This window comes from Pangasianodon hypophthalmus, chromosome 30, assembly GCF_027358585.1.
Source record: "Pangasianodon hypophthalmus isolate fPanHyp1 chromosome 30, fPanHyp1.pri, whole genome shotgun sequence".
In the NCBI taxonomy this organism is placed as follows: domain Eukaryota; kingdom Metazoa; phylum Chordata; class Actinopteri; order Siluriformes; family Pangasiidae; genus Pangasianodon; species Pangasianodon hypophthalmus.
In genome coordinates, this window is record NC_069739.1 from 12,416,756 (window position 1) to 12,431,755 (window position 15,000).

General features: G+C 45.3%; 1 protein-coding gene across 1 annotated transcript in view; it reads right to left on the reverse strand.

Moving 5' to 3' along the window:
• The window catches only part of ncoa1 (nuclear receptor coactivator 1), a 56,987-nt gene that overhangs the window by 15,937 nt on the left and 26,050 nt on the right, over positions 1 to 15,000 (reverse strand). The window contains exons 4-8 of the mRNA XM_053231799.1: positions 12,360 to 12,526; positions 2,963 to 3,069; positions 1,901 to 2,078; positions 1,580 to 1,759; positions 1,163 to 1,261 (exon numbers count right to left, since the gene is read on the reverse strand). Of these exons, the coding sequence (XP_053087774.1) occupies positions 1,163 to 1,261; positions 1,580 to 1,759; positions 1,901 to 2,078; positions 2,963 to 3,069; positions 12,360 to 12,526 (731 nt within the window). The remainder of the gene's footprint in view (positions 1 to 1,162; positions 1,262 to 1,579; positions 1,760 to 1,900; positions 2,079 to 2,962; positions 3,070 to 12,359; positions 12,527 to 15,000) is intronic.

The window sequence follows — 15,000 nt, forward strand, 5'->3', positions numbered from 1 at the left end:
TACAGTGAGAGTGAGGGTTACAGTGAGGGTTACAGTGAGAGTGAGGGTTACAGTGAGAGTGAGGGTTACAGTGAGAGTGAGGGTTACAGTGAGGGTTACAGTGAGGGTTACAGTGAGAGTGAGGGTTACAGTGAGGGTTACAGTGAGGGTTACAGTGAGAGTGAGGGTGAGAGTGAGGGTTACAGTGAGGGTTACAGTGAGAGTTACAGTGAGGGTTACAGTGAGGGTTACAGTGAGAGTTACAGTGAGAGTGAGGGTTACAGTGAGGGTGAGAGTTACAGTGAGGGTTACAGTGAGGGTTACAGTGAGAGTGAGGGTTACAGTGAGAGTGAGGGTTACAGTGAGAGTGAGGGTTACAGTGAGAGTGAGGGTGAGAGTGAGGGTTACAGTGAGGGTTACAGTGAGGGTGAGAGTTACAGTGAGGGTTACAGTGAGGGTTACAGTGAGAGTGAGGGTTACAGTGAGAGTGAGGGTTACAGTGAGAGTGAGGGTTACAGTGAGGGTTACAGTGAGAGTGAGGGTTACAGTGAGAGTGAGGGTTACAGTGAGGGTTACAGTGAGAGTGAGGGTTACAGTGAGGGTTACAGTGAGAGTGAGGGTTACAGTGAGAGTGAGGGTTACAGTGAGGGTTACAGTGAGGGTTACAGTGAGAGTGAGGGTTACAGTGAGGGTTACAGTGAGAGTGAGGGTTACAGTGAGGGTTACAGTGAGAGTGAGGGTTACAGTGAGAGTGAGGGTTACAGTGAGGGTTACAGTGAGAGTGAGGGTTACAGTGAGGGTTACAGTGAGAGTGAGGGTTACAGTGAGAGTGAGGGTTACAGTGAGGGTTACAGTGAGGGTTACAGTGAGAGTGAGGGTTACAGTGAGGGTTACAGTGAGAGTGAGGGTTACAGTGAGGGTTACAGTGAGAGTGAGGGTTACAGTGAGAGTGAGGGTTACAGTGAGGGTTACAGTGAGAGTGAGGGTTACAGTGAGGGTTACAGTGAGAGTGAGGGTTACAGTGAGAGTGAGGGTTACAGTGAGGGTTACAGTGAGAGTGAGGGTTACAGTGAGGGTTACAGTGAGGGTTACAGTGAGGGTTACAGTGAGGGTGACTGCATTAGGACTCGGGAGCCCGGTGGCTGAAGGCCTGTGCAAGGCGAGAGCAGACTGAAAAGCATACCTGTGGGGTCCTGCTTGGTGATGAAGGACTCTGTACTGACAGGAATCTGTGGCACTCGGGGCGCACGGCACGCTATGCATATCAGGCAGCTCTGCAAGTCTGCATCCGAGCGTACACACACGCACATACACACACACACGCACATACACACACACAGTTTGTACAGTCACTATCTTTAAAATGTTCACCATTCTATTATTACTGAAGAGTAACACAGTAAACCAGGCTGTGGTTTATAATTGTACCATTTTTTTGGTCAATTCCAATAAAACAAGCTAGCAAAAAAGCATCTTTTAGTGTGAGAGTGAGTGTGAGAGAGAGAGTGTGTGTGTGTGTGAGAGAGTGTGTGTGAGAGTGCGTGTGTGAGTGTGTGTATGAGTGTGTGTGTGTGAGAGTGTGTGTGTGTGTGAGATTTACCTTCGCCTTCCTCCTGCACTGCTCTGGGCTGAGAGACAGTGAAACACTGCATGTGCTCGTACTGCTGCCGAGCCTCCTGGTTTTCTGCGTCCGCCTCGTCCGGAGGCCTCTTCAGCAGCCTACAGTTAAACGTGTGACTGTTCCTCTGACTGTGCTCCTGCGGCCACGGCACCCCATTGACTGCACACACACACGCGCACACACACACACACACACACACACACACACACACACACACACACACACAGTATAATACAGCATGATGACAGCGCAGCACAGTGACCGTACACAGACACTAACACTGCTCTATAAATCTCTCACCGAGGCTCTTGGGGAGTAGGTTGCGCACAAACTCATTGTGGTCGCCCACGTGCAGGATGCTGTAGACGCTGGAGGTCATCAGCTCTTCCTGGGTGTAACCTAGGTAGTTTGTGACGTTCTCAGATACAAACACAATCCGACCCTCACGGTTGACCACGAAGAAGAAACCGTTCAGGGCCTGGAGGAAAAGAAAAGGAAGGGAAGATTTTGGACAGTGCTCTCCACCACTATCATCGAAACACCAACTTATGAATGGAAGAACGCTGTTCATCCTTCTAGTAGAGCTTCAGACACCTGCAGAATCTCTGCCAAGCTGCAGTGAAGCTGTTCTGGCAGCTCGCGGGGGACTTTATGTGGGATTTTCCTATAATTTGTCACCTGTCTGCTTGTGTGTGTGCATTCAGGTGATATCATTAGAGTGAGTAGGCAGAGTGAAGAGTGAAGACATACACAGGAACAGGCAGAAACACCGCTATCGTTAGGCTGAAAAACACGAGTGCTCTTAGGCCAAGTGAGGAGCGTAACCATCGGCGAGAAACAGACAAGTGGAGACGCATCTATAGTCTGGCACTTCAGTTTTAAACAAAATCCATCACACAACCAAGAACCAAGTTTTGTGTTAAATGTGACACAGTTATGTTTCTGTTTGAATCAACTGCACTTATTTTAGTGGGGATCACTTTTAATCTCATTAAATAAATACATAACACTAATTAAATATGTTAGACTTTAACTATCTAATTGATTTTTGGTAGTGCACAAGGCATTAAAATAAATAAATAAATAAATAAATAGGATGCATATTGTAGAACTGTGTTTTTTTTTACACAAAAATGCAGAAAAACTAAATATATTTTTATTCATTAAAATATTTTAACTGATTGTTTAGTCATAAATTTTCACATCACAGTCTTTTTGCAATATTGAGCAGCTTAACTGCATTTTGTCCATATAATAAAGGCCTACTATAAAGTCATGGTGTATGCGCTGTGGTGCTTTACTTGTGTATTCCAGAACAACCACCAAAAAAAATAAAAAATAAAACCTACAAATGTCACGTACCTCAAGGAGGAGAGGACCGAGAGCCTCCTTCTCCACCATGCCCTGACTGCTGGAGGACACGTCACTCTTCTGCACCTCGTCATCAGGGGACATCAGAGCTACTTTCTCTACGAACACACAGGACACTGCAGCATAATACGTGAACTGCTAACGACTAACACGTAACATTCTCTGTCAGATAGTCACTGTTTGGCTTAGTGACATTTTCCCTTATTTTTAACTGATTATATATACATATACACATATATATATAATATATAGATATAGATAGATATAAATATAGATATATAAACAAAGTATTGAGATTGATTAGATTTGATTTGGGGCATTTCTTCAGTTTTTGTAGTAGTTTCTTCAAGGACAACTACAGCGCACTTGCCTCATACCCATCCGTCTCCTGAAAGCGGAGCAGATTAAAGCAAAACACTAAACAATTCACCTAATGCCCCTCTAGTGCAGTAGCTGTTCTGAACTGAAGCCAACCACAACAAGAACTTCAGTCACTCAAGAAAAAGACTGCAAAGGAAAGCAAAATCCACAATGCTGGTGTTTATGTCCCCGTCAAACTCTAAACCTTATATGATGTGTCAGTGATTATTCTGCAGCCAAGGCGCGCAACCTTGCCATTCGTCTTCCAGATCAAAGCCGTTAGACCGCCACATGAGAACGTGGCCGATTCCAACAGCTGGACAGAGCAGAGGCTCCAATCTGTTTGTTTTGGGTTTTATTCCGAGCAACGACTCCTTGAAGAAGCCTCTAACTTTAGATGCAGGATTTTGTGTGCGTTGCCGTGTGCCATATTTACATACATAATAGCAATGTAGCTTTCCAGTCGAATGTGTGCGAGGCACTCTGCGTCGGCGTTGTGTTGGTAACAGCAGCGTTTAAGAGGGGTCAAAGGCGGAGCAGAAGGGAGACATGCAACAGGACATGCGTTAGCAGCACAAGTGACAAATGGGGTGTGAAGAATGCAAACCAATGGGTTTAACCACGACGAGCTGCAGTGAAGGAGTGGCACCAGGGTTACAGGCTTTCAGTACTGTCCTGCTGAGAGAAACGAAAAACGACAGAGAACACTGACGCTCAGAGAACGCTGACGCTCAGAGAACACTGGCGCTCAGAGAACACTGACGCTCAGAGAACGCTGACGCTCAGAGAACGCTGGCATTCAGAGAACACTGAAACTCAGAGAACACTGACGCTCAGAGAACACTGAAACTCAGAGAACACTGGCATTCAGAGAACACTGACGCTCAGAGAACACTGAAACTCAGAACGCTGACGCTCAGAGAAACTCAGAGAACGCTGAAACTCAGAGAACGCTGAAACTCAGAGAACGCTGACGCTCAGAGAACGCTGACGCTCAGAGAACGCTGGAACTCAGAGAACGCTGGAACTCAGAGAACGCTGGAACTCAGAGAACGCTGACGCTCAGAGAAAACTGGAACTCAGAGAACGCTGGGGCTCAGAGAACGCTGAAACTCAGAGAACGCTGGCATTCAGAGAACGCTGAAACTCAGAGAACGCTGGAACTCAGAACGCTGAAACTCAGAGAACGCTGGAACTCAGAGAACGCTGAAACTCAGAGAACGCTGGAACTCAGAGAACGCTGGCATTCAGAGAACGCTGAAACTCAGAGAACGCTGGAACTCAGAGAACGCTGACACTCAGAGAACGCTGGAACTCAGAGAACGCTGGAACTCAGAGAACGCTGGCGTGCAGAGAACGCTGGAACTCAGAGAACGCTGACGCTCAGAGAACGCTGGCGTGCAGAGAACGCTGGAACTCAGAGAACGCTGGCGTGCAGAGAACGCTGGAACTCAGAGAACGCTGGCGTGCAGAGAACGCTGGAACTCAGAGAACGCTGGAACTCAGAGAACGCTGGAACTCAGAGAACGCTGGAACTCAGAGAACGCTGGAACTCAGAGAACGCTGGAACTCAGAGAACGCTGGCGTGTAGAGAACGCTGGGGTTCTCTGAAAGTTGCAGTGCTGTGGGAACGTACGGTGATGCTGTGTGGATTAGAAACTGCTCAGTGGTCCGTGGCAGGTAGCTGACAGTGGCTTTCCCGTGGCAGCGCTGCAGATGATCTGGGCTGATGTGCTATAAGTGCTATGTGGTGTACAGAAGGTGGTATAATCTTTTCCATGAGCTCTCATATAAACACACAGTCTTTTTTTCCTCATAGATATGTAATGAAAACTAGGCTGCTGATCCAAGCGGGTAGCTTATGTCACCCTTGTGTCACCACTTTGCTGTTTTTCCCTCCTCATCACACACCGTCCAGCCTCTCCCTCCCAGTCAACACACTGACAACACTGCATTTATTAACTCCCCCACGTGTGTGTGAAGGCTCTGCTATGAATTACTCACAGCATTCTAAAGCCGAGTCCGGATATGAAAGTAGAACAAACAAACAAGCTGACCACACAGCCCTAAAGCAAACCTAAGCCTAATTATTCTAAGCAAATAAAGCTAATGTCCACTGGAACCAGTGACTTATCATTTTATATTAGGGATGGACTTCACCTCGCGGGTTTCAGAGGCCATAAGGAACATCCTACACGTCAAGCAAACACACCACAGCTCACAACAGCACAAGAAAAAGCAGTCATGACATTTGTGGCTGATCTACTTCATCTAGCAGCTGTGCTAGCTCTGTCACGAAAAAATAAATAAATAAATAAAAACAAAACATCTACTGCATAATGGTCCGAATATTAGAGTATTCTAAATGCATTATTATTTCATTAATTTAATAAAAGAAAACCAGCAGTAGAGTACAAATCATACTAAATAAATTGTTTAAAACATATGTAACTTGTTTAAATAATGAACTTGTTTACACACTGCATCAGTAACAAGTTTCCCACATGATGAACATGATGACCAAAATGCTTTCTTAACTGATAAAACGATACAGAGGTAACAAAAAATGACAATAAAATTGTTTGTGATTATTAAATTACATTCTAATGACCAAGTGAGTTTTAAATCCACCTTTTTATCAGAGAATATGAATGAAGTGATGAATGACTGAACACAGGGATTAGTGAGGAAGTGACAAACAGCACTGCTTTTCAAACATGCCACACTGAAAGCAACAACATTCTCTACACTGCTCTTCTGTTGTCAGATGTTATAGTCCGTATACACAAACACCCTTTAAGCTACGTTCACACATCGCCAGTGTACAACTGCTTGCTGTAGTCAGCGGGTGGCGCAACTAACATTCCACTTTTGACAACAAATCAGTTTTCTTCCTGCTAAAATTAAACATTCTGGAGGGAGAGAGATTTTATATATAATTCACCAGTGTATATATGCATCATATCATACGAGATGAAGGAGAAGCAGCGTGTGCTCTTTGCCACTGCAGCCGTCTCTCTGCAGCGAAAGCACAAGCGCTGGACTGTCGCAGTCCACGAAACAACCGCCGGACTCGCAGGCAGCCTGGATCACGAGCGCCGATCACGAGCGCCGATCACGAGCGACAATCACGAGCGACAATCACGAGCGACAATCAAGAGCGACAATCACGAGCGCTCTACTGTCTTCACTCCCATTGGTAGTCGCTGCACCAAGACGCTCCAAATTTGCATTAAGTTAAACTTTTTTCAACTTTGTCGCGTGGCTGGACACGCCCACATCTACTCGCCAACCGCCGCTGTCGGTCCTGTCGCCGGAAGTCGGCAGCTCTCACTGAAAACGAAACGTCTCCGGTCACTTTGTCGCTGCGAGTCGCTGTACGTTTGAACGTAACTTTATACTTTCTGATTAGGTTTTCAAAATTACTACTAACCCTCTACTGTACGCATTACGATACTCTGGGTAAAAAAATGTTTGTACTGTTTTTACTTATGTACAATAGCATAATTGAACATAATTATTTTATAAATATTTTAATTGAGGGATTTGTCTTGAAACAATACAGAACAAATATTGAAACAATGGTTTCATTTTAAAAAAAATTTAAAACATCAATTTGCATAGCCAACAACTTATACATGCAGCTTCATCCTCATCATCTTCCTCATCCTCTCTGTCACTCTCTCTCTGTGAGACTGCTCATCATCTTCCTCATCACTAAACCCCACCTCATCCTCACATCCTCCACTGGGATGAGTTCTCCCTCTGCTTTATAACAAACAGGGATTCATATAAGACAAAAGAATCATTTTAACTTAATAAAAAGTGGAACGCTGGTTAAAGCAATTGTTGCTAGAGAAAATACAAATCATATGACCAACTGTTGCATTTCTATTGGTTAGCACTGTCTCCTCCCCTCGTGATGAAGAATAAACTCGTGATGAAGAATAAGCCAAAAGTGTTCGTGTTGCCTGATGGCAAGACAGTAAGGGGTTAAAACATGAGGAACATGTTCATATGACTAAAATACTTACATCTCACAGCAGGAGCTAGCAGCTGTATTAGCATGAGTTTATTTTCTGCGAGGAGAATAGCATCACACGTTTCAGACAGCATCACACTGTAACTGCGCAGCTGTGCAGATATTTAACTGTAGGGCTGTTTAATGTATTAATATAGTCTAGTGCAGGTGCTATAGTTCAGAACTCCATGCAGGACGAGGCTTCAGGACTCAGTGCATGCTCTCTGAAGCTTGCTGGTCTACTCGCAGTGCTGGAGGAAAAGCTACAGAGGCCAGCACATGTCCTTGTCTAACAATGCTGACACCATGAGAGCAGCAAAGCCAGTGAGAGGCCCCTCTCTTGCACAAGGTCAGGGGGCAGTGGAGCGCTGCCATTGGTCATTCTCTCACACACCCCTGTGGCCCCTCCCACTGCCATGGTGTGAGGGCTCGGAAAGAAGAGAGAAAAAAAAGCCCAGAAGATGTCCAGAGTCATGAAGGACACATCAGTGAGGCGCATGATCATAGATACTTCACTCTGATGTAGTACGAGGTCAGCCAGTTTAAATACATTTATATAAAATATCACCTGCTACAAGGAGCTCCAAATATTTCAACCTCCTGCATGTCCAGTTTAAAATACTGCTCTGGAAGTAAATCTATTTATTCCCCAAATCCCAGTAGTGGACTGAGACTCTCACTGAGCTGTGCTGTTAGCAGTTCCACTGTTAGAGCTCAGCGACTTCTGCCTTAAACACAGCCATACTTCTCCTCTTTCTCCTCACTCGCTCTCCTCACTCGCTCTCCTCGCTTGCTCTCCTCACTCGCTCTCCTCACTCGCTCTCCTCACTCCCTCACTCGCTCTCCTCACTCCCTCACTCGCTCTCACTCCCTCACTCCCTCACTCCCTCACTCGCTCTCCTCACTCCCTCACTCCCTCACTCGCTCTCCTCGCTTGCTCTCCTCACTCGCTCTCCTCACTCGCTCTCCTCACTCCCTCACTCCCTCACTCCCTCACTCCCTCACTCGCTCTCCTCACTCCCTCACTCGCTCTCCTCACTCCCTCACTCGCTCTCACTCCCTCACTCCCTCACTCCCTCACTCCCTCACTCGCTCTCCTCACTCCCTCACTCCCTCACTCGCTCTCCTCACTCCCTCACTCCCTCTCCTCACTCTCTCTCCTCCCTCACTCGCTCTCCTCCCTCAGTTGCTCTCCTCACTCGCTCTCACTCCCTCACTCGCTCTCCTCCCTCACTCACTCTCCTCACTCAGTCCAGCATATCGTGAAGAGGTTCCAAGTAATTTTCCGAAGCTGTGCCGTTTCTAATATATATACACACACAGCACTGATAGTGAGAACTATTAGGACTCTGTACAATGACAGTAAAGTGGAATCTTAACTTCACAAAGCCACCTGAGCATTAAAACATGTAAAATGTTCTCGTGTTGGTGACCAGCGCAGGCATCAATATTTACAGCTGCAGTGAACTACAGTGCCGTGAAGAAGTATTTGCCTTATAACCAATTATCTGTTAAATCTGGTTAATTGAGTAACTGAGGGTGCAATCAGTTTTCTTCACAGTTATCACACATATTTTTCCTTCAGCAAATGAAATGATCATTTGAAAGCTGTATTTTGTGTTTACTCAGGGTGTCTTTGCCTTATAATAAATTTAGTTTGAAGATCTGAAACTATTTAAGTTATAACTCGATGATAAACAACCCCGGTACGTTATCACTAAGACGCAGAGCTTCTCCAGCTGAGACTGTGCAGTTACTCAAGTTCAGGAAATATTACACAATTGGTGAAACAGATCAGCATTTAAATCACTGTGGCTGTGGGACTTACGAAATGTTTTATTGCTACAGAGAAGTACATGTTTCTCTCTGTGTTAGAAGATCTAAAGAGGAAATCAGATGTAAACATTTCTGCATTAAGGTAAATGTAGTGGATGAGAAAATCCCTGGTGTCTGAAGACTGCAGTTTTAGTTTTAGCGCTAAAAGAATCTCCGATCAAACTGCACAGCGGACGCAGAACAGCAGCTGACCTGTACACTATAGATAAAAGCAAACATGCACAGGGTTCCTGCAGAGATTTAACATCAAATTCAATGCTTTTTTATACTTTTAAGACCTGGATGAATGAAAATCAAGCCTGCGTCGACACCAGAACAAACCCAAATAAACTCAAGTGCCTGCGCTCGTCTGCCAAACCCTTTCACATGCTCAAATTCTGACTTTTCCTACTTTATATGTTTCTGAAAACTACAGGCTTTCCTGCACTGAACTATGTTTCTCTTTGGCACCAGAGATAAACTTCTAGCATTTTAAATGCAAAAAATCTCCTTCTATCACATTTCATTCTAATTCCACAGAAAGAAGCCCCGCCTACCTGCACATTTATAACCTGATCTACTGATGGAGAAAAACATCATCACTGACACATTTTAAAGAACGATAAGTTCAGGACATTCAGCATCAGCCTCTGTCTCATCAGCTGAGGTAAAAGTCCCTCATTTCTTCACTCGACTGATCTCTGTCCTTTAATAATCACAGATTCAGTCAGACAGCTTTCTTCTGCCTAAATTTCTTGTAATTACTATAAGTTTATAAGGCAATTTAAATATTTTATAACTGTGTCCGCTGTACAGTGTGTGTAGGCGCTCGTCTCTTTATTGATGATGCTGTGACGAAGCAGGAGCATCTGATTACACGCTGGATTCATTCTGTTTATCAAACCGAGCAACTCACACTTAGCTAGCGAGGTTTTACATCTTTAGGACTATTGAACCTCAAAACTGTTGCCTGTTGCTGCTACCAAGTCCTGGTATTTTTCATCCTGAAATTCCACTTCTCCAATTCCTTCTCACCTCCTCCTCCTCCTCTTCCTCCTCCTCCTCCTCTTCCTCCTCCTCCTTCACCAAGCAGGAAAAACACAGTGTGAAACGTTACGTGAGTCAGAGCTCAGTATGTAAACATGTAAAATGAGAAACCACAAAAAGCTGAATTCTCAAAGACATGACCACATGTTCAAAAGTGATCAGTCTTACACTGTACACTCACAATTTAATACCTAACAGCCAGACCGTACATTTCAAAAATCTATTTTAAGATGTTTTAGAGCTTTTTTGAGATCCATGGCAACCCTGATGTAAAGAGAAAAGTGAAAGGGGAACAGATCAGTACAGAATTACAGAATCGTACCAGACATTTACAGCAAGTAGCTTATCATCTACATCTTTACCACTCAGATATATACAAACCACACCTCGTTATAAACACTGTGTGTTCACAATAACACCCCTCTCTCACACACACACACACACACCCCTCTCACACACACCCCTCTCACACACACCCCTCTCACACACACCCCTCTCACACACACACACACAGAGTTCCCCTGTAATACCTGAGCACTGTGTTAATACACAAATCCCTTTAATTCTTTAAAGTTATAGGGTATGCTGTATACACTTACACTTCACTCATCAATTCATTAAGTCCTTCATCACTGCAGATTCACGTCTGCCTCTGGAACGAACGTGGAACGCATTATTTATGCATATTAAATTCATAATTACGCCAAAAATATTTCTGAAGAAATCTTCACAAGGCATCTGCAGCGTTGCACTTCACAACCTTCCAAAGATCTCCAAATAATCAACGAGTGCCAGCGCTGCTAATAAGCAAAGACGTTGAGTGAACAGCGCAGTGCAGCCTCTGATCAGCTTATCGCCTCGCTCTGACTGCAGACTCATGAAAGCATAAACCAAATAAACACCTCCTCTCTTTCCAAGCACAGACGGACTCTGAAAGGTGGAGCAGAAACGAGCTCTGAAAGGGTTAATCATGTTTAATAAGTTGCACTGAGATTCTAATTCCTTCCAAATACCTTTCTGAGAATTCTCTCAGTGTGCATGAAGAATCTGCTCAAATCCACAGACTCCTAACTTCCTCCTAAGAAGCCTGGGCCTTATTGATCAAACGCGCGTGTGCACGAGCCGGCGTGTGAACTGAGTGTGCAAATCTTTTGTGTTAGATTGAGATTTGTGTGTATATTCCTGTAAGTGCAGCAGGTGTGAGCGCAGGTGAGACAGGGCTCTGCAGAGCGACCCCTCAGGCGCACCGGTGCAAGTGACCCGATTGAAGCTCAGGAATAGTTGCATAAATACAATCGGAATTAAAAACTAAAACTCTTTAATGCACCTACACTAACATTACGTTACATTACAACAGTTACGGTTCAAACTCGCGGAAAAGTCGTGTGTGACGATGGCAGCGTTTTAGTCGGCTTGAAGGAAATGAAAATCATCAAATCTTACTTTCAAAGTTCTGCATCAAATCAGGCAGAACAGAGCAGCATCGAAAAAGAGGAAGAAGAAGAAGTGGCTTCTGCTGTCTCTTGTAAGAAACAGAAGTTTTCCATTTCAGGTAAACAGTGCAGGTTCAGGAAAGCATGGCTGAAGCTTTTCCGAGGTGAAGGTGCTACGCAGGACAAACACTGGTGAGGAACTGGTGAGGAACTTCGCCCTTCGAGCGAGAATCACTGGCGCTTCGCTGCGTTATTTACGCTGCAGGTCATTAACAGGTCGCAACCTAATATTCCCCGGACAACTCAGGCAGCCGCTAGCAGTTTCAGGTTCATAACTCAACATCACACACTTGTCAGTTTAGAGTTCTTAAATACAGACTACACTTCAAACACTGAAGATTGTGCTTTTGTGCATTTATGTTTACAAGGTGAAACAGGCTGACACGGGCCGCTGTTCTTTTCGCACACATCATGCACACACAAAGCTCCTAGCTGTGAAAAACGAGTGTAAGTGCTTTACGTACAGGATGTTAAATCATCGCACTGGTCCCACTGAATTACCTAAAAGAGTCTGTGGTTATGCTCAGAAATGCAAACCGAGTCTGAAGTGTTAATGAATGCAGCTTGGCTTATCTCGATCGTGCTGGAGGATGCAGCACAGCGTGCCATTCGGATGCCAGAGCAGGACAGGGACATCGTGTGAGCTGCTTACCCTGCTCCCGCCGCTTGATCTGCTGGATCTGGTCCACCATGCTCTTGAGGATGTGGCATTTGTCTGGCTTCACGCTGAGGCTGGCAAGGTCACCCATGTTGGCCGACAGCAGCTCAGCCAGCTCATCGATGTAGCGGCTCTCCAGCTCCCTGCGCCACTTCTCCCCGCTGCAGCGCAAAACACACACACACACACACACAGAACACACAGTGACCCAAAAGGCACCAACCAAAGCATTACAGGTCTACAGAGTACAGAAGGAATGAGGGACGTCACAGAGCAGTAGTCAAATCCATTGCTGAAGGATTATTAATATTTGTACATTGACAAAATTATTGTTATTTTAGCTGTTGATCACAGTTTATTGGAGCTGAAGTTAAATAAAGAGCTCCAAGTGCAGACTTTCAGCTTTAATTTAATTGGATTTACATGCAGATCGGCTGAAGAGTGTAGGAATTACTGCACTTTATACGTGCTGGCCAAAAGTAACTGGACAAACTAACAATCACAAATTAAACTGTTATTTTTAAAACTTGACGTTAATGACTGCCATAAACATGTTTATTACGCCTCACGTGATATAAGCTCTATTTAATGGCTTTATTATTCCGTCTGTTGAATGTATCGTTCAATACGCTGATATAAAAACAGTACGAGTATCTACCAGCTAGAGGAACACACACACACACACACACACACACACACACGGCATGCTTTTGGAATGTGAGGGAAACTGGAGAACCCAAATGAAACACACACAGAACCGTGGAGAACATGCAGAACTCTGCACAGACAGTAAACCGAGCTCGGGCAGCACTACACTGCACCGCCGCTACACGCTGCACCGCCGCTACACCCCGCACCGCCGCTACACCCCGCACCGCCGCTACACCCCGCACCGGCGCTACACTCCGCACCGGCGCTACACTCCGCACCGGCGCTACACGCTGCACCACCGCTACACTCAGAATTAACTTAATAATACATTTATAAACCTTCTGACTGAAAACAAACCAGTAAAAAGCACTACGGCTGCACAATGTGACATTCCAGCTACGGCGATAACGATGACGGCATGCAGTAAATTCAGAATCTCATTAATGTAAACAGTGTCACAAATATTAGACCAAAGTCTTCACCGTCCTCAGTCCGTCTTTACGCAGGAGGTTTCAGTTAAATCGATTCCTGCCACTTGCTCTACATTTTAATGCAAACTGTGGAACTTCTTGTCTGATCCTGAGGTGCAGAATCACAGACGTGCCTCCACTTCTCAGTCCCACTTCCTCCTCACGTACACTTTCACAGACCTAACAGCACTCATCTTTCGAGTGTAACAGTAACAAGAGCAGTGTTTTTGGCTGATCACGTGTGTATTAGACAATTTTACAGCCAGTGACGTTTACTCTGATTATATTACATCACCAAACCGGACAACCTTTACACGTTTTGCACAGGAGTTCCATAATTTAACCTCTGAGTACGCTAGTACACGTCATCCCCTAAAGAATACACAACACGAGCAGTCTTTACCTCCGCAGTGAAACAGGAGATGATCCAATCGCCATGTTTTGAACTCCCCGATATTAACTGATGCTGCCTCGAAGCCCCGCCCCCTTTCCGCCATCTCACCTGCTCTCGACCGGAATCGCACTGCGTTCTCGCTTTCTGTCACAATAAATAAAGCACGTTTCATCCTAGAGAAGCAGTCGAGTTTGGACTTCCCCTACGCTGACTGTGATGCAGACAGTGCAATGGGCTAGCAGATTTATATCCTAACCTGGAGTTACGTCTGACAAAAACGCCACAGCCTAAACAACCTGCTCGTTATAAACGTCCCTGCCCAATAAAGACTGAGAAGAAGCCCAATAAAGAAGCTGAGAAAGTGATCGGAGTCCTTTTCTAGGCAGGTGGACACCCGGGCGTCAGACATCGCTCAGCCGGACGCCACGTGCCACAGAAGCTCACATCCTTCAGCAGAGTCCTCCCTGCAGGCCGAGAGCCGAATCTGGCAGACGTTACCTGTCTCCAGTCTGAGGAAGAAACTGACAGTTGAACAGGTGAATTTCAATCTGAAATTAATCTGAATTAGCACTACCACCTCAAACTCACTGCAGGCAGGTTCCAAACAAGCCATAACCTCCACCCCTGAAACTGCGGCAGTTCAGCTCGGACAGCTGATGAGCCTTACCATGATGAAGTAAGACTAGACTGACCGAGGCCACACACACCTCCACCTCAATACCTGCTTCACTGGTGGTTCACTAAACGTACACTCATGTACGAGTAGCAAACGCAGACACACTCATGATACAGCGCTGAGGACTTGACATAATAAGACACTCACACATGGCACAGTCAGACAGTTCATTATCCAGTTTAATGTCTGTAATGGAATGATCGCTCCAATCTGCAGGAAACCTGATTGAATCTCCAATCTGACCGAAACCTCGCTCCTGCCAGTTTACGGATGGATTCAACATCTCACGTTGTTGTAATTCAAAAGAAGCCCTGGAGGGAAGGTTGCAGGTTTCAATAGCTGGTGAGACGCTTTACAGCCAAAAACTTTACTCATTTGGCACCGACTACACCAGAGTGGGGCCTGATTTGGGGCTCAGGACCTTGTCAATATCAGACCCCATCA